This window comes from Chroicocephalus ridibundus, chromosome 18 (assembly GCF_963924245.1).
Source record: "Chroicocephalus ridibundus chromosome 18, bChrRid1.1, whole genome shotgun sequence".
NCBI classification, from domain to species: domain Eukaryota; kingdom Metazoa; phylum Chordata; class Aves; order Charadriiformes; family Laridae; genus Chroicocephalus; species Chroicocephalus ridibundus.
In genome coordinates, this window is record NC_086301.1 from 1,706,993 (window position 1) to 1,730,988 (window position 23,996).

The 23,996-nt window shown below is 41.2% G+C and overlaps 1 protein-coding gene across 6 annotated transcripts; it reads right to left on the reverse strand.

The window, feature by feature from the left end:
• Positions 1–2,316: 2,316 nt before the first annotated feature.
• TTC12 (tetratricopeptide repeat domain 12) lies at positions 2,317–19,246 on the reverse strand. 6 transcript variants are annotated; one of them, XM_063355324.1, is made up of 21 exons: positions 19,115–19,246; positions 18,506–18,657; positions 17,898–17,928; positions 17,262–17,339; positions 16,649–16,770; positions 15,757–15,816; positions 14,718–14,789; positions 13,929–13,989; positions 13,460–13,648; positions 12,962–13,031; positions 11,748–11,836; positions 11,176–11,344; positions 9,703–9,795; positions 9,429–9,492; positions 8,315–8,449; positions 7,775–7,876; positions 6,951–7,019; positions 6,037–6,138; positions 5,053–5,152; positions 3,470–3,695; positions 2,317–2,578 (listed from the first exon to the last, which is right to left on the reverse strand). In XM_063355324.1, exons 1-21 carry the CDS (start codon positions 19,176–19,178, stop codon positions 2,503–2,505), a joined length of 2,124 nt encoding a protein of 707 aa, XP_063211394.1. In that variant the 5' UTR covers positions 19,179–19,246; the 3' UTR covers positions 2,317–2,502. The 6 variants fall into 6 exon arrangements, with proteins under 6 accessions (XP_063211394.1, XP_063211395.1, XP_063211397.1 ...); XM_063355325.1 differs by having other exon boundaries at positions 11,176–11,341; positions 19,115–19,201; XM_063355327.1 differs by lacking the exon at positions 14,718–14,789 and having other exon boundaries at positions 19,115–19,201.
• Between the last annotated feature and the right edge of the window lie 4,750 nt (positions 19,247–23,996).

Genomic DNA, 23,996 nt, shown 5'->3' on the forward strand with positions numbered 1-23,996 from the left:
CTAGGCACCGTGATCAAAGTTTGTGATCTGCAATTCAACCCATATCACATTGTTTGACAGATGAACTGAGAGCAGCATCAGCAGATTTATCAGTACCAGAGCTGGTACTGTTAAGACTAAACAGCATGAAACTTTACAATTATAACTAAAGCAATAATTCTGCTAGAAACGGTAGTTAGTATACTCGCTCTCTGCAGACCACTTACCCTTGAGAAGGCATAGGTCTCTTCCCAGACTATCATGAGTTACACTGCCCGAATATCAGTCAAGAACTATTCCTGAACCGTAAAATCTGCTGCAACGGTTTTGCAAGTATAAAGATGCTACAAAAGTGTTCCATAAACTCATGGCGACTCACATCTAGGATCTACCAGCAGGTTCTTTGTTCTTCACATAGGACTATAGCTTGTACAAGCTCAACGCCTCTTCTGTAACTGCTTGATTGCTCACATCCACTTCCCATCTCCAAATGGCAATAGTTCCTGTGGCAACCTCATACATTCGCAAAAATTCTGCGATAGCAGTTCTTTTTGAGGAGGACAAATCAGGTCTCAAACACCTTGTGCAGAAGGAAGTTAGAAGCAATTTTCTTACCTGATCACCATTTTCTTCTGGGGACAATAGCAACTGGTGTGTGAAAGGTTCCATTAAGCAAACCCCAGCTTGTCAGTCAAAATCAAGAAAGGTCTTTAGCTTTTAGGCTTTTAAGATGATTTTGACTCTCCTGTAATTTTCTGGTGACACAGTATGCATGCTGTTCCTCTCTGACATCCTGCCTCTGTAAACAAGAGATTCAATAACTTTTTTTCCTTAAGACAATGCTTGGCCTTTGTCAGGTTTAGAGCATAGTGCCTATTTGGACTTGAACACTACATATAGTATTTGTTATATATTTGTCTTGGCAGGGTGTAACTTAGTGGTAGGAGTTTAAAAAAAAAAAAAAAAAAAGACAGTGAGATTATCAATTGTATGCTTTTCACTGTGTGAGGAGAAAAAACAGGTGCGAGAATTTCCTTCTCCTGAAGTGGGAAGATGATTCAGCTGCTATTTTGAAAAGGAGATGATATAATTTGTCAGCCACTGTTCTAAACGGACAAGATTATATAAAGAATAGACACCTACAGGTGTCAAGAAGGCTAATTGAAGAGCCATTTTAAAGTCAAACATGACTGGCCTGTGCTTCTTCATGTAAGTGTAACACATTCTTTTGTTTCCTGTGTTCAAAACGAAGGCAAAAAAGAAATATTGTATTTATGGCCAAAGTCCTTGTCTAGCCTAAGTTACAAGCCTTTAATATAGATTTGTGTCTACACGCACCTGTTTATTTACAAAGAGACTATTTGTTAAATTTGACAGGTTTCCGCCAGCAGTACTATAGGTGCTGTTCTGTTAGCACCAGAGGCCTCAATAGATATGCTTTCCAGAATCATCTTAATCACCAACTAAAGCTGTGGGTTTTTTTAATTCACAGATGATTTACTTGCATTCCTAGTGCTTTGCCTTGATTCTAAGGCTTTGTTTTACAGATGATGATGAACTTCAGCAATAAAGCTGCTAGGCTTTAGCACAGAAAGCAGGCTCTTTGGAACAACTTCTCATTCACGTGTTTTAAACTGCCTTTTTGGAAGAATACACAAGAGGTAAGAGCAATGCATTACTACCTTTCTTTTCAAATTACACTTGCCGTTAGCAGTAATTAATTTTTGACCTCTCCAGAAAACACGGACACTAGAATGATGTGCCATTTGTGCTAACGTTTAAAAAAATAAATAACTGTAGCAGAGATGTACGATGAACAGAAGGCGCCATGAGAAAGTACTTAAGATCAGGAAGGTCAACTACTGTTCTTACTCCACACAAAAGTAAATGACAAAGGGATCCCATTACACTTGCTATCTTTGTAAAGCTAATGGGACTAAAATAAACAGCCCATAGTTCATACACAAACCTCATTGTCATAAGTTATCATTAAGACTCAGCGCTTAGTGCAATTAAGACCAACGTATTTAAGCACCTGAGCATGAGGATAAGGTTTAAGCAAAGTGTGGTGATATCACATGAGATACTGAATCATAATCTAGCTACTAGAGGACAGGATATGGGGGGTAGGAGGGGGAAGGATTCTTCAAAGTCACAACTCAATTTATTTCTATTTTCTTCTAATGCACTGGGTACCGGACCCAAACTGGAAGTAGACAAGATGAGCCATTGGTCAGTGATTAACCGTCAAGGAACTGACCAAGAGAAAGTTCAACATCATTTATTAAAACAAACACAAGCTTAATACAAGCTGTTATTTTAGTTTTTAGCCTAGATAATAAATTAACTTTTTTCTCCTGGCACTTATATTGATATTGTTTCACTGGCTTCTATAGAGGACCAGCAAACACTTTGAAAAGGGACTGACAAGTTTATATTCTTTGAGTTAGTTTTATTAAAGGAAAGCAGAAAATACTCAACAGCAAGTGGTATTAACAGCACATTTCAAAGTTCTTGAAGACTTCAGGTGCTATGCACGTATTTCATAGAGGAGTTCAGGATGGCCAGTCCATTGAGTTTCCGCAGTTGAACAATATGCCTGAAAAGACGACAGAAAGGTTGCTCTGAGAGAATAGAAGATGACTAACAAGGAAAGTTTTAAGCTTCCACTGCTTTGATATACTGCATGCCCAAACCATCAAGAATATCTAATGCTACATTTGATAAATTCTTCCCAAAGTAGCGTGAGAAGCAGAGTTTCTAGATTGCTATTCTCCACAAAAAGGAAAATGAAAGTTCTAAATAACTTCAAATAGGTGACATTTCAAATTAACAAAGTGAAGAAAATAAGGTGTTTCCCTTTTATATCTCTGGAGCGTTTTTCAAATCTCAGAACAGATATTTTTTCTATTGCTCATTTGGAACCTCCAGCAGAAGCAAGGTACTTAAACTTTTGGAACGTAAGCACTATGGCCGTGCTTTCTGTAGTGGTTCAGGATGTATAAAATAACCAATTGAACTCAGTTCCTCTGTCTGGAATGCAGTTCAAGATCTAGTTGACAGTTTGCAGCTAGATAGAGAGCTTGGCATACTGTTGGCAGGCAGCAGCAGACATTCTTTGTTGACATTTATACTTTTGTTTTGCTCTCATTATTGCTCTGACCTCTACAAGCTTATAACATTACTCCTCCTCCCTCCTCCTACCAGCAGAGGTAACATCAGAAAGCAATACCAAGTGAGCTCTTTGAAATATGTTCAGACAACTAACAACACAGGAACCCTAAAGCAGAACTGTGGGGAGAGTACCACAAGTGGTAATTCTAGTTGGAGGAAGGGTGTTAGATTTCATGGGGTGTTTATATAAACTAATCATCTGCCCTGTACCTGCTTGCTCTACAAATAGAATCAACTTACAGTAGGCAGTTTTTCAAGAATCATCACCAAATAACAACCAGATGGTGCTGGAGAACAATAGTCTTTTTCACAATACCTTGGTTCAGCGACACAAAGCTTCCCCAGGGCAATCGCTGCATTCTCCTGCACTGAAGTTCTTGTAGCATCACCACCAGCATGTTTCAACAAAATCATCACAACATTGGAATTCAGTAAGGATGTTGCTGCTCCAGGAACTACAAGGCATTGGCCAAGGCAGAAAGCAGCATTTCCCACAATAATTTCGTTCTCTGACTCCAAGAGCTTCATCAGCACACTGAACTCTGGGAAAAAGTGAGATTAATTGTACAGAACGCACACAGATTTGTTCAAATAGCAATGATATTTTCTCCTGTTTTTACCTAAACTCCTGGAGAGTGAGCACAGTTCCATGTGGGGCATTTTCCCAGAAAACCTGTAGGAGCAAGGGAGTTTCATAGGAAGGTTCAGGACCCAGGATGCTGTCTCAGCTTCACCTGCCTAGATGCCCCTCTCACACACTAAGAGGTTCTCCAGCATGGAGCCTGTATTTCTGCATTTGTTTAATAGTTCTCTGAAACTGAACATGCCACCTTTGCTGCTAGCAGGATCTTGTGCTGGCCTCTCACCCCACCATAATAGCAGGGCAAGCACAGAGCAGAGCATTTACAGTGCCAAGCTAAATGTGTTAAGACAGAAATGCAGCAGCTCAGCTCATCTACTCCTGTAATTTATACTAATGTACAGCAGCAGAGTATTTTGTCTATACTCTTGACACAGAGTTGTATAGCTCTTATTGGCATCTGCTGGCAGGGATGACATAAGTAAGAAATAGTGACTTTTACAAGATTAATACCCAGAGCTTTGGGGGAAAGAATGAGAGTGTTACTGCTAATTTGAGGAAATGAAAGTTTCATCTACAGATGACAGCAAAACTAATATGGGGTATACAAAAGGAAGATGATGCTCTGAGAGGCTTTTAATGAGTGAAAATCCTTAGGGTTCAAGTTGAACTACATGAGCTGACAGTTTCTTGACAGGTTCAACCATTTAGATAAAACTAAGTATTCTCTGTTGTAGTTACATTAACAGTAATTGAACCTGGATTTTAAAGCAATCTAAGTAGCGTTATACCACACGACTAGAGCCAATATACTCAAAAATAACCTAAGACACCTAGTATCGTCACTCTGTCTCCACTCCTATTTCCTTTTAATACCAGGCCAAATATCCACATGTAAATTGAAGGAAATTATAAACAGCCTCAGCCTCTGGAAATCAGATGTCTAAATGCAGTTTGTTATTTTGGCCACTAACTTTGGGAAATTCAACCCAATTCAGTTAGAGTTTATATGTGTATTTTGAAAAAAGTGCTTATTTCTGGCCCTGAAAAAGCACATCAAGCCATTTTTCTAGAGTGAAGTGCAGTTTCTCTAACTCAGGCTCATTATCTGATGTGCCTATTTCCATCCACACACAGAGCTAAGGCTCATTAAGCACTATTTCAACAGGTAAAAGGGCACATTATTCAGAAAACACGGCTAAAATCTTGCAAGAGTAAAATCCAGTGTTCAGTTCCATTCTAGAGGGGAAGAAAGTAATTGGATGATACTGAGATTACATTTCTGCATTCAGCCTCTAAGTACTGAAGTTGTCACTTACTTTTATCTGACTTCACGAGATCTTCTTGAGCTTGTCTGTTACTTCTGGTGCAGATGGAAAGGGTCTTTATACCATAATTGGATGCGATCTGTCCTCCAGCCTAGATTTGATTAGAATAAAGCATACATTAACAAACATGCAGTTCATACCCCAACTTACTCAAGGTTACAGAATAGCTTAGGGTACCAAGGAGATAGTTAGGTATTGCTTACACCTAAGCTCGAATACCAAACTAAGACCTTTGTAAAGTATATATTGCAAGGTGAACACGGTCTGAAAGTGACAGAAGAACCATCTCTTTCTTGCCAACAATGAACACACAAAATTCCCTGAATCTCTGGAGCCCAGTTCCTTTCAAACTATTAACTCTTCTGATGCTTGCTACTTACAAGAGCCAAGCTAAGTGTTGCAACCTTTTTCTAGAATAATTTTATCTGCGTCATAGCAAATCTGTAGAATATGCATCGGGCTGGGTGGATATACATTCTGCTAGATACACAGATATACAGCAAAACAGCGTCTACAGATTAACATATGCATATATTTAGGGAAAAATTGCTCCCAAGCTTGATTTAGCACTCACTGATAATCAGTGGGAAGGGCTCCATTGCTTCTCAGCTGTCCGAATTAGATCACACCAATTTTAAGCTTTAACACTCCAACTGGGCCTGCAGTAGTGGAATCTTGAATTTGCAGGTCTCTGCGAGTAAAGCTGTGCACAGGCATCTGGCTCATATGGAAACAACTGAAAACCTGGGCTACGAACCAGACTAAGGAAGCAGTCTGGTCTCCAAACTGGCTACCTAGCTTAAAATTAAACTTGAGAGGGCTGTTTCAATGGACAACACAGATACAGACACATGCAGCCAGAGTGACTGCACAGGTCTTTCTCCTAGGGAAAGGAGGCCAAACACAGGGGCAACTATGGTTTTCTTAAGGGACCATACAAGCAGAAATAAAGTGAATTCTGTTAAGTTAATTTACTTTCAAGAATTTGATCATTTTCTTCACCACCCCTCCTTTCACTGCTTCTTCTACTGCTGACAAGGATGCTGGCAGGATGCGACTTAGCACTCCAATGGCTCTCTAAGTAGAAAACAGTGTGAGAGAAGGAAAAAAAAAGTTTATTTGTCCCAACAACTTTAAAGGAGTTTTCAAATTATTTTGTTTTTGCAGATGGCAGAATAAAACCAAAGTAATTAAAGTGGTAAAAGGAATAAAATTACAGAAATATAATGAAGAACATCTTTAGGACATGGCTTTTTTATTGCTTACTTGAAAGTGAACTCAGCACAGCTTCTAAAGACTCAGTGTAGAGAGAGAGAAGACCAAATTGAGATGAGGACAACTCCCTGGTATGCTTATTTACTGAAATAAATTCCTAGTAGAAGCCAGCCCAGCACGGCTGGTATTAAGTAAAACAGATCAGAACGATTCCTCTGAGTTCAGAGCGGTGAACGGACTCCGAGTCCACATCTGCTCCTATCCACTTGCCTTGAGTAACTGCCATCTGTTGGAGTTACACACCATTAACAGGAGTACAATCTCCTATGTGTGATTCACATATAAGAACTGTAATAAGAAACAGCAGCTGAACACCCAAATCGTTCTTGGTCGTAGATTGATTGAAGAGTTTTATATTGAAAACCATTGTAAGAATGATTTGTAAGAGCTTTTATTAAGTAGGTTTCAAGAGAACATTGAGAAAGTCTTGCATCAAACAATAAAAGAAACTGAATAATATAAGTGGTATATTGTTTCTTTACCACTAATAATTATGAAAGTTTTAAGCTTCAAAGCCTAGTGTACAGACTTGCATAGGGCAGCAGTTTGTACTGAAGTGTTCAGGTCAGGTCAGCCAATACAATCTTTCATTAGTCCACAGATACCCCACTTACTGTCACAATCCTTCCATCCTTTTCCCTGAGGAGAGACATGCACTTGCCACTTATGTCCACAGCAAAGTGCTGAAACAACAACGTGAAAAAACTCAGGTTCAGCTGATTGCTGGGAAGTTAGAGCAGAAATGTGTTAATAGACAAAGTACAAGAAAGAATCCAATGGATATCAGGGCACACATGGCAGTAAGTTACTAACACTTCAACACTCAGATGTAACTTAGGAAATTCTTCTTTCTTGACGGAATTCTTAGCTTTAAGAATTAAAATCTTGGTACATTTTGGAATGTACCAAGCATCTAAAAATATCCCATAACTGGAGACTGATGCCCAACAAAACATTTATACCACTATGGAAAGGTACTATAAGTACTTTACACTGTATTTTTTCTCACAAGTCGGGGGGTAAATGGAAGGTGGTATGTGGATGAGAAAGTTTTTTTAGTTTGTAGCTTACTTAAATTGTCAACTACCTTAATGATAACCTTAAACCCCAATAAAAATTAAGAATTAACTGAACACCAGCAAAATCCAAGGTTGGCAGCCTTTAAGCGCTTCAGCACACTTGATGTGAAAGAGGGCTCCAAATCCATATAATGCAGTCAAGCTCTTTTTCCCTGTACAGGCTGGAAAGTTCACAATATTCCATGGTCATTCCCTCACCTGTTCAATTTGGATGTTCTAGTATGACTTCGATGACTTGCATCAGGCCCATTTACAGTGACAAGGAAGGAAGATGCTCTAACTGCTCAAGCAATTCTGAATCCCTGAGGAACTGATTATCAGAAGAACCCTACCAAAGAACGTTCACAGATCTTGTATACCTGGATGATCCCATTTGATTCAAGCAATAAGTTCATCATTAGGCCTAGCACTGCAAACAAACACTCCTGGTATTTGGGTGTGCCGACATCAAAGCATTCATCCTGTGTACAAAGGAGAAGACTGCAATCAGTTTAGAGGTTCAGAATATGCGCTGTGAGCACGAGAGCTAATGACACTTTTTCGATAAGTATTCGTTCCTGTGTTTGTTTCACTTTGGTATCTAAAGCTGCACACTCCAAACTTCTGACATTTAGGCAGTTAACAAGATCCTTTCCCGCTCTCTGAATTCTTTAGTTTCTGCAGACTGAGTTCATACTGCATCCTTACGTTGAAAAGGGCCACTTACAATAAGGGACCACTCGCTCTCCCCCACCCACCTGTCAATCCACAACTTATGTGGACAATTGACCGCTTTGAGACCTCTATCCAGATTTGAAAGATTTCAGTCAAGGGTTCAGACAGATATGATCACACAAGTGCCATTTCCACAGGAGACAGGGCTGAAAACACTATTCTAGGGAGTTGTCAAGTTTCTTTACCACAAGCTTTAAGCACGCCTGCCAGCACTCTTTGCACTTGGCCATCTGCATTCGAATGACTACATCTGCACACAGATTCCCCATGATGCCGATGCAACGGGCAAGGGCTGCCTGGTTCACCAGCTTGACAGAGGTCTAAAAACAGAAGAGTGGAATAACAAATTAAGAACAAATGACAAGGAAACAACAAATAGATGTTCCTGTCCCTCTGACAATGGAAAATGGGATTCCAGAATCTCTTACCTATGTTAAATCCCAACTGTCCAAAGTTTGAAAATCACCTTCATTTTCACAATGAATCTGATGATGTTTTAAAAGTCTTGGGAAAAAGTGACTGGATTCTGTGGTCCCTAACATGAGTATTTCCTACTGTCACTTACTTAGGTCACAGAACAGAACAGCCTCTGCTGCAGCTTAATTCCAGTAAGGTATGTTCAAAGACGACAGGCCCAAGAAATGTAAAAATGCTGTAATTATTACATTGTCTTAGTGCTCATTCAGAGAAGCGCAAGTATTTTACTTTCCAGCTATATCTGCTGTTCTGCAACAGAACCAATCTTCCCTATCATCTTCCCTCTTCCCGAGGACAGCTTTCTGTACCAACAGTATTGTAAGCTTGTAGTTTAAATAAATGATAACTAGGAAAGGGATCTGAACCACTAAACATCTTTACCTTGTGACCTAATGTCCTCTCTTCACTCTGATCTCTCAGATTAGAAAGAAACAGAAAAAGCCGCTATCCAAGATATAACCAGTTGGTGACAGTGGATTAAAGTCACATTAAGAAGAGTGTAACACAAAGCTGAGTGTGAAATCCCAGCCTGACAGATTACCAATGGGAATCTGCAACCAAGCTCAGAGTTTTCACTGAATACAAAACTAGTAATGTGCAGAAATGAAGCACTAAGTACTGGAAATTGAGAACATTTTCCTGAGGAAAGCGTATGACAAAATTGGATTTCTTATGCCTACAGAACTAGAGACACAGTAACTACTCTAGCTCTACACAGAGGGGTTCTATCTAGGAGCAACTGGCTGTAGAACTGGAAGGAGTGGTCATAAGACATATTACACAAAAGTAAACCAGAAATATAGAAACTGAGATCTTTCATACCAGCAACTGGGCGAACAAAGGTAAAACACTCGTGGAAAGCATGAGACGACATTGGGTTTTGAACCTGTTGGGGGATAAGAAAGCCATATTTGGACACTTAAAGCTTTAGACAAAAATCACAGATAAAGGCAACACAACAGCAACATAAAGACAAGGTAAACATCAGTCAGCAATGTACCCTCACGCAAAGAAGACCAAGAGCCTCTTATCACTTGCTCATTTAGTACATTTCAACGCACAAATTTATAAAAATGAATGGAGAAATGCAAATTACCTTTCCTCCTCAGTTAAATTGGATAGTATGTTCATGGCACTGCTAGCCCTGGCATCAGTACTGTTGACAAGCATCATCAAAATCTGCAGCCATCTGTTATTACGAAAAACCAACAAAAAATATTATGTCAGCTTTGGTTTAATTATTAAAGATCAGACTTGTATTTTAATCGCACCAACACAATTTATGATCCTAAACTCCTTTGTGTTCAGTAGGGTTTTGACCAAGCTGGATATACTAGGCCCTGCAAACATGCTCAGTAACCTAACTGCCATTAGAACGATATTTTGGCACTAGATTCTCAAGCAATATTGTCCCTTTTTGCTGAAGTACGATGATTTTAATCCACATACCAATTTCTGTCAGCATTACAACATTTCGTCAGTATGTAAGCTTCACAGACATTTGGCTGCTTTGCTGCTGGCAAACATCTTAGGGACAGACAAGTAGAATGCAACAGTGAGGACCAAGAACACCATCAGCGCAGCCCAGTACTGAACAGCTTCAATAGATTGTAAAGACCTGCAGGGAAAGTCAGCGTTGATGCTTGCTTGTTGATGGCTTAAAAGGATATGCTGAGCAAAGCCAACAGTCTTTGGAGGGGTTTAACTAAAAAGCTTTATAGTAGCAAAGAAATATTAATCTCCTGCCTGAATAAAACGAGCATCATGCCATGCACCTTTTGAGCTTTTGGAATGGCATGTGTTTGCAGCTGTGGAATTTGAACTGCATACAGTTCACAGGACTTCAGATTGTGAACCCATAAGCTCTGCAGAACAGCAGGGGGGTTTCCACATGCACCTCTACTGGGCCGAAATTTTCTGCCACCCATCTCCAGATTTGCAGCACAGTAAAAGAATCTAATTAATGTTGTATATAATAGTGAACTGTGTAGAACTGTTGGAGAATCTTTTCTATTCATCTGCTACTTCAAACCATGTAGTGCAAACCAGTAAATTAAAATTTCTCCTCTGCTTAACTGTAGAAGGAAATAGTAGGACAATAGGATTAAGGTGATAGAACGTTGTTTCTTTCTCTACTCAGTAAGTCATGGCAACATTGAAGAATCATAAATACCAATTGCCAAATGAGGAGAGAGTTGCAGCTTGAAACCATGAGCTATTAAGAGACAATAGTGTAAGCTTCTGACTGAGTGTTAGACAAACACACACTTAATGGTTTTAAAAAAAAAAAGGTAACTATGCCTTAAAATTACATGAACATCCTCAGGAATAAGCCCTTTCTACTTAGTTTCACAGACATCTTCAGATAAAAAGTTTACTGAAGCTTTCCCCACACACCTAACTTTCACTTTTGCTTAACTAGGCCTACCTATCCCTCAAGGACAGAAGTCTCAGTGTCATTAAGTTCTTTTCAGAAAGCCTGTCACCTTGGTGCTAGTGGAATGAGTTTTGTACATCTGTGAACCCAGGCATTAAGGAAGTCTGTCTGAGGTATAGTAGTGTTTATTACTTGGTTAGGTCCTGGTGCCTGACAAGCAGTCTCCTCCCATTCTCATTCTCTGAGTAAAGAGAGATTAGTGCCAATGTCTGCTTTTGGATCTCCAGTACTCCAGAAGAAAGCAGTTTTGGCAGCTGTGCATTCACATCAGGGTAAGTCAGTAGAAGACGCTGATTTTCTTCTGAAAAAAAGAGAAGATTTAAGAGCAATGTCACCCACAATGGCATCTGCATTACTCTTATACTTATTTTTTATATTATACTCTTTTAATAATTTTTTTTTTTTTCGTTAGGTACTGATTTAACAGGTTTAAGGTCTTTATTTCATCCACTAATGTGTTCATCTTGCCTAATACTCCTGCAGAGCAATAGTAAGGCAGAACACCCACTAATCTCTCAGCTGTATTAGTTCAACACATACACTGGTGTTTGAATTTTTACTCTCACTAGCAACATGCTCTTAGGCACCAAGCATTTCTTCAAACAAAAGTGCTCTGGGAAAGTGATGTTCATACCAAATAACAATTTTAGACACAGTAAGTGTCTAACAGTACATTAACAATGATGTTGATTACATAGTTTTACCATTCCCAGTGCAGACAGCTTGCCAAAGGAAGAGAAGAGAAACAGACAGATCCACTTCAGCAGCATTTTTCCTCTCTGCACAGAAGCCCCTAAATTAGAAATGTTAGTTTGTAAAAAGAGCAAAGGACAGATCAAACAATTAGCTCTTTGGCAAAGCCCCACAGAGACAAGGATCTGCCATATGAGCAATTAAGCTCATAAGCCCTAAACCCAGCTCATTGGTTAAACATTTTTCACACCATCAGACTTGTTTTCCAGAGGACCTCCTCTGAGACCAGATTTGTGATCTACTAGCTCTACTCTACCTAAACACAGGCCCTATACAAGCATTACACAGCACAATACAGGTGATAAATTCAGTTCTGCACTGAGACAGTTGTGAATAGCCAGGACGTAATAACCTCGTGCAAATTTGGAAGTGCTTCATCTGTTAAGTCTATTTACAGCCAACACCCAAAATACTGATGAACCCTGAAGAAGTTTCTGTGCTGCAGTCCCACTGACAACCTTAAAGAATAGCTCTCCTGCTCTGTTCAACCAGATCATGCTGTTCTGTACCAACTTAGTTGTGCAAAATTTTCAAATTGCATGTTTTGCACATCTTTCTTGTTTCCATTATCTTTCCGAACCTGACTCAAATATACATTCAGATAAGAAATACCTCAAAAGACAAAGTTTATAAAGCAACAACAGAGAAATATTAGTCAGATTTGTTTCTTGATTACTGAAACACAACATAATGGCAGCCAAGAAAATACAGCAGCACAAGATATAGGTCCCCAGAGATGATGCTCTTCCTTGATTACAAGGTTAGACAGTTTCACAGGTTCCATTAAAAAACTATATGGCCAAATATTTACTGATACTTGGTGCCGAATATAGCACCAAGGAGTCTAGCCAGGTATACTTAAAACAACTAAGTGCTTTCAGATGTTCTTTTATATTAAGTTTTTTTACAAACCTGCTCTCACCATGAGAGATAGGGTAACCGTACAGAAATATGAGACAGAAGCAGAAATTCATTAATTTTGTTCACTGCATCTAAGGCAGCACTGTTTGTACAGGAGTCAGATATAAGTCAGTCCATTCAGACATTAAAATATGTTATTACATTATCTTTTGATCATTTCAAGAGGCGATTGTCTTTCTTGAAAACAGTATTTTCATTTCCTCATGCTGTAACACCCTACCGTTTTCCTTTGGAGAGCTCTTACCGTCTTAGAACCTCGTTGTCTTTGAGGATACTGAATCCATTGTTTGTTCTAAATAAAGTTTGCTCAGTGCCTGAAAAATTCAGAGATAAACAAATCAGCTCTATGGTCCACCTGGCTAATGTATCATTGTGAAAGCAGACTCCTGCTCTCCTGTGACAGAGTGTTAAAAGAAAAGGTCACTGCATCAACAGCTTTGGAGAAAGAACATCGTTAAAAGAGGGGAAAAACTCCAAGAATGATACTGAAGTAGAAACAGCTTTGAAGCTGAAGACTGCTCTAATTCATGCCTGGTGCTATAAAGCACAATTGAGTTCAAGTTAAAGGCTTTTTAGGAAGACTGAAACATGAAACTGGCTTTGCAAATCAATATGCTTTAACAGAGAATTACAAATATTTCAAACAAATGAAACACTTCATAAGAGACACAAATCCATAAGAAGTCTTAACAGCTCAGCTACAACATTGGTCTAGTTCTAAAAGATGTATGTAAATACTTACAATCTTTAATGGCTCCTGTCAAAAGTCTGATCCCTCCTATATAGTAGAGGATATTCTGGTCAGGCCTATCAAGTTTCTGCAGCAATTCTTTTATGGACAGAGCAGCCAGCTTTCCAGACTCGACTTCCTTCATTGCTCTCTCTTCATCTTTCATTCTTTTTTCCTCCAAGTTTACCTCATTCATGCAATCTTGGAAATTGAAAGAAAACAAAGCATATTAGTTAAATGTTTTGATCTGGTCAAGTTGCAAGATAAAAAAAAAAAAATGAAGTAGACTGCGTGACAGAGAGCGCACCACCTGATAGATACAGATCAGGCAGTGAAACAGAGCTTGAAGAAGAAACGATCAGAAACAAAAGCTACATGAAGAGACTCCATCAAAAGTTCTGAAGAGCCGAACAATGGTTTCCATTAAGTTCCATCTTGATCAGAAAACAGGGACAACAGTGTAAAAATTTCTATTTCTTACCTTTAAATAGGCTTTCCTTTTGGGGATCAATTTGTAAGATCTTCTCATAACACTGCCTGGACTTAAGAGAAAAGAATTGGGCTCTCAATTTAAAACAAAAATGGGAAGATTATAAAAAGTATATCCTAGTCAAAAGTCACCCGATTGAAGCTCAAAAGTTCTTGGGACACAGTCCTTAAGTATGAAAAATAAAATTCATGGAGACACACAAGTCAAAATTTCCATAATTAAAACTGTAAGTTGAATGTTATTCTCAGTTCCTACATCTAACTGCTGTTTCAAATTTAAAGGAAAATTTCAAGTACAGAACTAGGAACATACTTGCAGGAACAAAATAAGCAAAGTTCCAGGGAGAAAACAGAAAACGAGGCATAGCATTAAAACTGCAGGAACTGTAACTATCACTAGGGAACAGACTTGCGCATCTTGTATCTTTATCTTGTATTTGTGCATTTTGTCTGTCTTGAGCATATGCTCAGAATTAAGCCGATCACCCAGCTTGCAACAGGGAAGAATCTTCCTCACAGATGAAACTCAAGGTGGACTTCACGTAGACTTTTATCGTCCATGCTTTATAGTTATTTTACTAAGATGTGGAAAGATGATTTGATTTTAGAATTATCAGTCTTTGCAAAGCACAAAAAGTTTCTCTTGGGTCTAAAGGCTCAACATTCTTTCATTTGTCCAATTGTTAAGAACACAAATTTCAATTTCTCCCTCTCACCCACAACATCCCGCCAAAAGCACAACAAAACATGGTCCCATAGCCACAAGATTTAGTCTGCTTACCTCATTGAAGTGCTTAAGTGCCAGGTGAGCTTTCCCCATTAGAAAATAGGCTTTAATACATTTTTCATTGCACTATGTTAAAAAAGGAATTATTAATTATGTGTTTAGAAATTTTAACCTTTAAATATTTTTTCCATCTTCTGATTAATAGTTATAGCTGCCCAAAGTAACTGTAAGCACAGAAGAGAGTATTCATACTGTCTACTAGAGGCACCTAAAGTTTATATGATGAGTTTTTACCTCCAGGTACCAACTTTCCTTCCCAATGCAAGGAACATAGGCTTTGGTGTGGTTAAAGGTGAAAAGCAGCTGGTGCTAATATCCTGCCCAGAAAACCGCACTTTGGGCAATACAGACTGTTACACAGTTAGGCAGTGTTAAGACTTGTATCAACTAGTCTATAACCACAGAACTTCTATAAAAACAGAATTTCCGTACGCCTTTTGATCAGTTCTGCCAGGAATTAAATAAGCACTGATTTTCACTAGGTGTGCACAAAAAAGAAATATTGAGGAAACATCTAGCTCAACACTAACACATGAGGTGATCTTTTCCAGTTCAGTTATGTATCAAAAATATTGATTTCTTTAAATGATGCTGCCGATATTATTAATAATCTGTTAATTGTGGGCATCACTGATGTAACACAAATGAATCTGGATTCAGCTCTTTAGCATTTTATATAATCTTTGCCTTTCGCACCAGATCTGATCTTTGTAAGCTTAACGAGTCCCCTTTCCAGTTGTAGAAGGATGGGCACGATACTGTATGCCAATGTGTGCAGTTAATATTTTATTATCACTTGTAACAAACTTTTTAATTGAAAGCTCTTAAGAGCTAGAAAAGATTCTGCACACAGGCAGCACTGAAGTATTAACTGCCTTATAACATTCAAGTCAACTTGGGATGCAGAAAGCTGTGCAACACGACCACATTCTTTCATTTCCATTATTAAGTTGTCTCCATATCATCAGTTACACAGAAAATCACCTTCCAGGAGCACTTGAGCTGATCATAAAAGACAGAATCCTGAAGTTACCTTTAATGCCCATTCACAGTCATTGATGGCTTTTTCATACTCCTGCATCTTCAGGTAGGCCTGAAATAAAACCAAGAGAGTCCAGGCAGGAGAATTAGAATACTTCAAAGAACTTAGTGGCCACTAACTATTATAAAAACATTAGTTACTAAAACAAAAAAAAAAGAAAAGATTAGACCGTTGATTTGCTTAGACATTGATTTTGCAGTACAATTACCAGCTGTTTCCTAATTTGTCTTCCATCTCCTTGGAGTTTGTAATTTAGAATAAATTTAATAAAACAAAATCAATGCACACATATGGATTATACAAGGCAAGTAGAGAATGCAAAGCAAGTGTTATTCTGCAGTTATAAAAGTGATTCCTAAAAAAAGAACTTAAAATCAGAGCATTTAAATAAAACTATGGACTAGAATGATTTTTTTCCACTTATTCTGGAGGAGCAGGGGTTCACCTGTGCCACATCCAAGAAAGAGGGGACATGAACACTCTCTCAGGAGGGACTAGCCACAGCAGAACTAAAGCCTCCGAGGGATTCAGACACATCGATCACGAGGGAAGAATTTACACCACTAATGATCTTCTTTGTGCAACTCTTTCATAAAGTTTATAAGAAGATTAAAACCTTCAGCCTGCACCATCTCGCTGTTAACTTCTAGCCACAGTAAAAATTTACTGTTGATAATATGTCAGCAAAAGAAAACTCATTAATTCCTGGTAGCAGAGGATGGCCAAGAAAAACTGCTTGCTCCCTTTTTTAAGCTTCTCTGTAATGCAGCAAATGTTCCCTTTTATGAAATTCACCGAGATAACAGAAGAATCCTTTTTGGGTTGTATCCTGGCAAAGTAACACTAAAAGCAATATAGTGGTAGCTCATTTCCACATGCTGACCTGTGCTCTGTTTGTGTAAAGTTCCTGCTTATCTTTCAGTATTTCCAGACCCTCAGTGTATCTCTGAATGGCTATGACATAGTCTCCTTTCCTGAAGGCATCGTTTCCCTTCTCTTTCAGAGCTGCAAAAGAACATACGTGCATTCAAAATAACATTTGGGTTTTATTTTCCCAAACGGTGACTGCAGAAACAGAGACCATATTCTCCTGTTGGAATGATCATCAAAATTCCAATCCAGCTCCACTGCAGCTGTCTTCAATAACCACAATTTGCATGGGGCTTCTGAGCTATTCAGTGCACATGATCTCCATCCCTTTTTCTGAGAGAAAACTGAGATTTTCTCTTTGCCCAGCCCAGCTCTCAAATACTCAAACTTGCTCCCTCCATCCCAAACCCTTATCATAAGGAAGACAGCATGGAAAAGAACAGAATGCAAACTCTTAAGTATATAACCCTGTTATACCCAGCTAATCAATGCTGTGTCTCAGATAACAAAAGCACTGTCTCAGTGTGCATAAAAATGGCAATAAGTAGCTCAATAACCTCTTAAATCAGCTCGTTCCTGCTAAGTAGTCTGTGAAGGCATTAGGTAGAAAAGCCTTTAGCAATTACCATTTGCTAAGTGTTCGTTTCTCTTCCTTCGTTTAGCTCGTTCTTTTGCATCCTTTTCCAAAATTGCCAGAAAGCCATCTTTGAGCCAGGACAGTTGGTGGTATTTTAGTTTAAAAAAAAAAGAGGGGGAGAAAAAAGAAAAAAAGCAAGCTTCATTAAAATCAATCTACAGGTGAGAAAAAAGTGATTTGTAAGGTATTTCTGAGTTCTTTCTCTACAAAGGAAATATTAAGGGGATATTTCAACAATTAAACTGGAACACGAATGACAAGCTATTACACATAAAGACCATGTTACCTCTCAGGATTTGCATACTTGGCTTGAAGTATCTCATCTCTAGAGATAAACTCGTTTCCTTTTAAATTCAGAAAACGTAACTTTTTAGATGAGAGGCCAGAATATGATAACAAACTATACCAACAAGCTTCCTACCTATGAACAAATACAGCCATACTGGTAAGATCCTTGAGTGTGTTCCTAGGTCTGACTGCGTTTTGATTAAAGTCACTAGAAAAAGTTAGCTTTGACTTTGGCAGGAGTACAATTAGGTCTTGCAGGAAGTAACCGCAAGCCTTACTCCGTATCTGCTAAAACAGGTTGAAGAGATGCTAAATACTAGAGGGAGCACTGTCCTACCTGCGTTTACTGCTTCTGCATTTGCCACGTCCTAAAAAAAATAGAAACACAGCACATGCATGTACACAGAGACATTTTAGTAAACCCCATAGCAGCAAAGGAACACTTGGTTAAATTGTTCAAAGCCACAGAGCCTCTGAAATATCCAGATTGATGCATATTAGGAATATCAAAATAACACTTAAACAAAGAATGGTACGAACTTAATTATTTTTTACATTACCAGAAACCTTCCGTTTGTATCTTTAATGACAAGTCACCGAAATCCACACCCTACTGCAGGAATCAAAGCCTAATGAAATTAACAAAGAGACTCCTGTGTCTCAACTACTTTTGCTCAAGCTCCTGAAGCACAAGTAAAAGCTACAAGTTACAGCAACTCAGTGCTTACGTACAACTTGGATAAATCCAATTCTGTGTTATTAGTAGTCTTAAGACAAAGGCAATAACCCAATAAGATAACTAGTGAAAAACATAAAGTCAAATTCAGACCATACTTCGTAAGTTTTGTGCAAGATTTTTTCTCCTGGGCAAGGAATGTGAATTAATGTTATTTAAAAGACCTAAATGGCATACAGCTTTAACTTCAAAGGGAAAAAGACTCTTACAGAAGCTTGTGTATTGATGACTGTTCTGTCCACCACAGTCTTGCTTTCTTCCTCCTTGCTATTTTCTTGATCATGGAGTCTTTTCTCTGCCTCAGCAGTGGCTTTTTCCTTGACACCAGGGTCCGTAGAGTTCAAGCCCTGCACTAACTCGGCTGAAAAGAGGAAAAAAAAAAGAGATATACACACTTGACTCAGTGGACCTAGAAGGACCAGGAGTTCAGTTGTGCCTCTGATGATATATGCTTTTGAAGGCACTGGTGACCAGGAAAGTCTTTATAAATGGAAACATTTACAAATACAACTTCAGCTGACTTCGGAGAACTACCTACAGCTTCTGCTATAGGTTTAGAAAGCAGCTCGTGGCACCTGCAAAGCCTGACCACACCTGAGCTCACACTTTAGTATGGAGACGCCATGCTAAACAAACTCGGCGCGGGGGGAGCGGCAGTTTTCCTCTTTTCCATTCCTTTTCTGCCTTCCCTTTACCCGCCCCTTTTCCATTCCGTCCCTAGCGCTCTACCTGAAGAAAAGGGCCGCCGCCGCCTCCCCGCGCCGCCCCACGCCCGGCCGGGGGCGGTCAGCTCCGCCCAGGCCCCGTGGCACACTTACCGATATCGTCCACACGGCGGAGGAACCGCTGGAAAGCCTCCTCCTGCTCCCGGTCGGCCAGCATGGCCGGGAGCCACCGGCCGCGGGGACCCGCCGAACCGGAAGACGCGCAGCGGCCACGCCGTTGCCGTGGGGACGACGCCGGGCTGCCACGCTCGTGACGCAGAGTCAGAGGGCGGGGCGCCCGGGGGCGTGGTTATGCAAACGAAGGGGCGGTGCGTCGCCGTCCGCCATTTCGCGGCCCGGGTACGGATAACAGAGCTACAGAAAGGGCGTTCCTGCCTCCTCTCTTGGCTGATTTCTTTTGAATGCTCTTTTAGAGCTATGCTACAATGCGGAAAAAGTACACTTTTATGTTTGCAATGTACGTCAGAGCATTAAGCAGGCGGTTTCTTTTCTTCCTCCCCGTATACTCCTAGGTAAAATCCCTTTGCTGGCAACCACGGCTTATGTTTCTGCTGCAGCATAATGGCCGCCAGGCCCTGACAGGAGCTGCAGAAGGCCCCAGAAGGTCCCTTGACCAAAGGCCTGCCAGGTGGCCCATAGAGAAATATCTATAGCACAGCACGGCCACTAGCTTCATCCTGCCTTTCCTTGCTTAATTTCTGGCTTGATAACTCGGAGAAATGCTTCACCGGTCACTGAGGTGAACGTGCTCCTTTTCCCTCTGCTAAAGAGGTCAGCCTTTGCCTGGCAGCCTGAATGTATGCAAACCAGAAGCGAGATCTGCCGCTGCCTCCTGCTTGTTGGTTTATCAACACACACATCTGGGGTTGATTTGGCTGAGCGAGGAGGCCAGCTGCCCCGCTGGCAGCTAACAGCAGGGAGCACATCAGCAGAGACGCGGGCATGTCATTTCTCCAACGAGCGTTTAAGATCCTTTTGGTCTGGCTTGTTTAAAGCTTGAAGTCATTTTCTGTTCATACACAGGGGAAAGGAATGGGATAGCATGGGCAAAAAGTCAGTGCAAGGGACTCCTTTCGTTAATATAAAGATTAGCTGAACTGAATTGTAGCGAACGTACCAACGGGGAGAGGGAACCTGAAAAAAGAAACGCAAACACTCATCCACAGCCAACGCCCTCTAGCCCGCATTGCCCTGATTTTTAAACCAGAATTGGATTATTTTTCTTTTAAGATATCCGTTAAAGACTGGGCTTTTCTCAGTCTTTGACTGGGAAGGGGAGAGACTGGAGTCAGCTGAGGGTTAAACCCTCATTCAAAAGGGGCACTTCTTCCCTCCAAGTTAATGGGATCAGAAGGTCTCAGCAGCGTCTGAGAAGCGGACACTTGACAGCGAGGACTTCCGTATCCTCTGTACTATCAGACAAGGTGGTGTGTCCCTGGGAAGTAGGTTGCAGGGTCTGGGGGGGTCTGGTGCCCAGGGAGGCTTCGTGCCACTCCTGGGAGCCAGCGCAGCCCTTCCCGGGGTGGGACATGCAGCCTGTCACCAGTGAGACAGCCAGAGGGTGGCACCATCCTCCAGCACAAAAAGCCGCTGGCCAACTGAGAGCAAACCCTTTTCCTCTTTGTTGCTTGTGTCCCCAAATCAGCCTCCATGCTCCTGCCAGCCAGGCTTGTGCACTGCGTGTGCCGCCAAACCCAAGCTACCCACCCAGCCGTGCTGTGGATGCACGGTCTGTCCGGGTGGATGATGCCACAGAAAGGGAAACACGGGCTGGCTGATCTCCAGCAGCACATACGATGGCCCAGAGACACATCTTTCAACCTTTTCAGGCTCTGAGGGCCAGCCGCCCTTGCAAGAGAATCCTAGCCCTCCTTTACAGCATGTGGCCCTGCTGGGATGTGTCAGGCTCGTGGTTCAGAGCAGTCTTGTCCTCCAGCTTCCCCTCACACTAGCACTTCACACAAAGCATGTCCCCATCAGAACAAGGACGTGCACATACATGGCTCCAACAGCCAGATGGATCTTTGTCACCACTCCTGGGAGACGCTCTAGGGCCATGTTTTTTTCAGAGCTGGAAGATTAGAGGTGGCAGTTAGTGGAAGCTGTCAGCCACCAAAGGGAGTCAGAGCATCACTGAATCCCAGCTGCACTGCCAGGATATTTTAATTCCAGACACGTTATAACCCAGCCATCTTAGGAGAGAAAGGCGAGAAACAGAGAGGGAGAGAGAGAGAGGGGATCTGGCAAATTTCAACGTGGCAGTGTTGCCTAAGGCGAGGGATACCAAGAAGGGCAGGCCACTACTGTGTCTGCTGGGCGCGAAATTAGAAATTTCACTGTGAAGGTACAAACCACAGCTACGTTCATCTGCCTGCTCTTCAGTGTCCTGCCACACTGCCCAGGAAGGGAAATGCTCTCCTGCGCTGCGTGTGCCAGCGAGGTGCTGAGCTGCCTGACTCCACAGGCAGCGTGTATCTCCTGTCCCTTCCATACCCTTTGCTGCAGGAACTGCCAGACAATCCCTTTCCCCATCCCTCATGCACCAAACCAAAATAGCTCCCTTCTCTCTGTTCACTGCAAGACAGCTCTGCTCTTGCTCGCATAAGCCTCCATCCCAAAGGTGGCGTTTTTCTTCTCTAATGAAGCTGTTTCAAATCCAGCGTCCATGGTGCCCAATTATAAATACTCATGAGGCAATAGTTATGTCACTGGGATGCTTAGCAGACTAGCTTTTATTTGTTATCCTAGAAAATCTGGGGAATAAAGCCATAGTAGAAAGAGTTCGGCTTGTTGGGTTTTTTTACCTGCATCTTTAGTTCTACTCCTCCTGTTCAGCTTTCCCTTCTCTCTCCATCCCAGAAGCTGCATTTCATTCTGCCATCAGATCCATTGTTTATTTCTCCCGTCCATCAGGCTCTGCAGGAGGGCTACAGAAGAAAGAACATAATTTGCTAGCGCTGCATGGAAGCCGCTGCTCCCTCCCAGTGCTGTTCACATGTTCCTATAAAGTAGCTTGCAGAGCAGCCAGCAGACGTGGTGCTATACTGCTGTAGGGTCTCTGATGTGCCGGTACCCCAGCAGTGAGGCGACTATAAAGTGCACCAGCGAGCCAGAGAAACATGAAGAAAAGCCTGCAGGACCTGAGTCTCTGTGGGCAGGATGAAGATAATGTAGCTGTGGAAAATGAGAGTTGGAATTCATTTAGTAACCAGGCAGAGATTTCATTACAGCAAATGAAATGAAAAAGTTCTCAACTCAGCTCTGCTGCCGGATCTGCTAATCCCTTACAGAAAGCACGGCTATGGTGCATGCTCCCTGCCTGGAGCTCTGGGAAGCTGTGCTAGGTGCAGCATTTTCCTGCCAGTTTGCAGCAAACAGCAGAGAGCTTAATTGGTTAATGTGCAGAGGGGAGAGCCACCTTTACTGCAATGGTATCCAGGTCTCTAAATATTTCCATACAGTTCAGTACACTTAAAATGTTGCCCCAAAAGCATGGGCATGAGTATTCGTATATTTATGTCTGATGACAAGCCAGCTAACTAAAATGGCTAGAAGAGACGAGAGAAAGAAGCAACCGTTTGCAGCAGACCTCCAGCCACCTCCTTTAAGCCCCGTCCATCCCTGCTTAGACTTACCCTTCAGCCCAGCCTGTGGGACAGGGAGACATACTCAGCCAAGCTGACATTGACAGCTGGGTGCCACGGCCTCAACAGGGGGAGAGACAAGTTAAAATTACCAAGAAAGGTAGGTCTGAAGACTCACGAATAGCTGAAGAAATACAAAGATCTAGTAAAGAATTTTTCAGTTCTGTTTGTTTGTCATTGAGCGCAACCCTGACTCCAGGGAAAGAACTCGTCACTCTTCACACATGGGCACGTGCTCCGCAGCCACAGTAAATTAGGCCAAGTGCTCCAGCCCCTCTATCAGTCTCAGAGCGAAGAGGAAAGACTACCTGAGCTCCTCATGGTTTGAGATGCTACAGCAGGAAACAGGCCAAACACCAGGGAACAGAGTGCATCCAGCAGGCATTACGCAGAGGTGTGATTCAGCGAAGCAGCTGCTAAAGCCAGGAACGCAGAAAAAGGCAGCCTCAGAGACTTCCCTTGAAACAGAATCAGTGACTTTTATCAATTAGTTCTCTGACTTGAAAGCAGTTGAAATTTGTTTGTTCAAATGGTAAGATAGCGAGAAGAAAAGTTTTTTTCACCTAAATGGAAGCTTTCATGTGAAAATAAAGTCTACTTTGTCAGAACTTGTGGAGGTGTTCTCAAGAAAAAGTAAACAGACACCCCCCTGCAGTCCCAGACTAGAAAAATTGAATAAAGTTTGGAATTTCAGCAGTTTTTAGCTTAAATTTTAGGAAAAAGAGAAAGAAAATTTTAACACAAAAAAGAAACAATTTCCAGAGCATCTCTTGACTTTCAACTTTCCTGCAGAAGCAAACTGTACAATACAACTGCACATGTGCATATTAATCAAGGACTGACGTTATACTGCATCCGCCCACTCTCCATTGTTCCTGGCAAGTTCGCATAAAAAATGTGGTATTGCAAACGCAGTATAACAAAGCAGAAATCAGTATCTGAATACAGAACCATTTTGCCCTCTGTATGCCACCGACTGGAATAAGGAGGATCTCTTTTCAAGCGCAAAGCAGGCTGGGAAAACTCCACAAACTGTGTAAAAGAAAGAGTCGGGAGAGGGAAGTCAGGAATTCTGGTGAAAGAAAAATGACAGCTATAAAGGAGCTGACAGCATGACTCTGGAACATGAATTCAAAAGGAATTCTGCCGTGACAGACACCTAATGAAAGAACCCAGCAAGAAGATGGATTGTTTCCCCTGCATTTTCCCTGCCCCTTTTCTTGGGACAGCCTTTTCTAAAGCAGCAGTACCAAAGACATAGGAGGCCAATCACAGCAGCTTTACTGAAATAATGTCTTACTGTAAACCACAGTGTAAACAGCAGTCAAGAA

Excerpts from the sequence above, each read along its gene's own strand:
- TTC12 (XM_063355324.1), bottom strand. The coding sequence starts at position 19,178 with ATGCTGGCCGACCGGGAGCAGGAGGAGGCTTTCCAGCGGTTCCTCCGC. Across the intron at positions 5,153-6,036 it reads AAATGATCAAATTCTTGAAA|GCTGGAGGACAGATCGCATC; the intron begins GTAAATTAACTT and ends AATCAAATCTAG. Across the intron at positions 2,579-3,469 it reads CTTTGTGTCGCTGAACCAAG|GCATATTGTTCAACTGCGGA; the intron begins GTATTGTGAAAA and ends TCGTCTTTTCAG.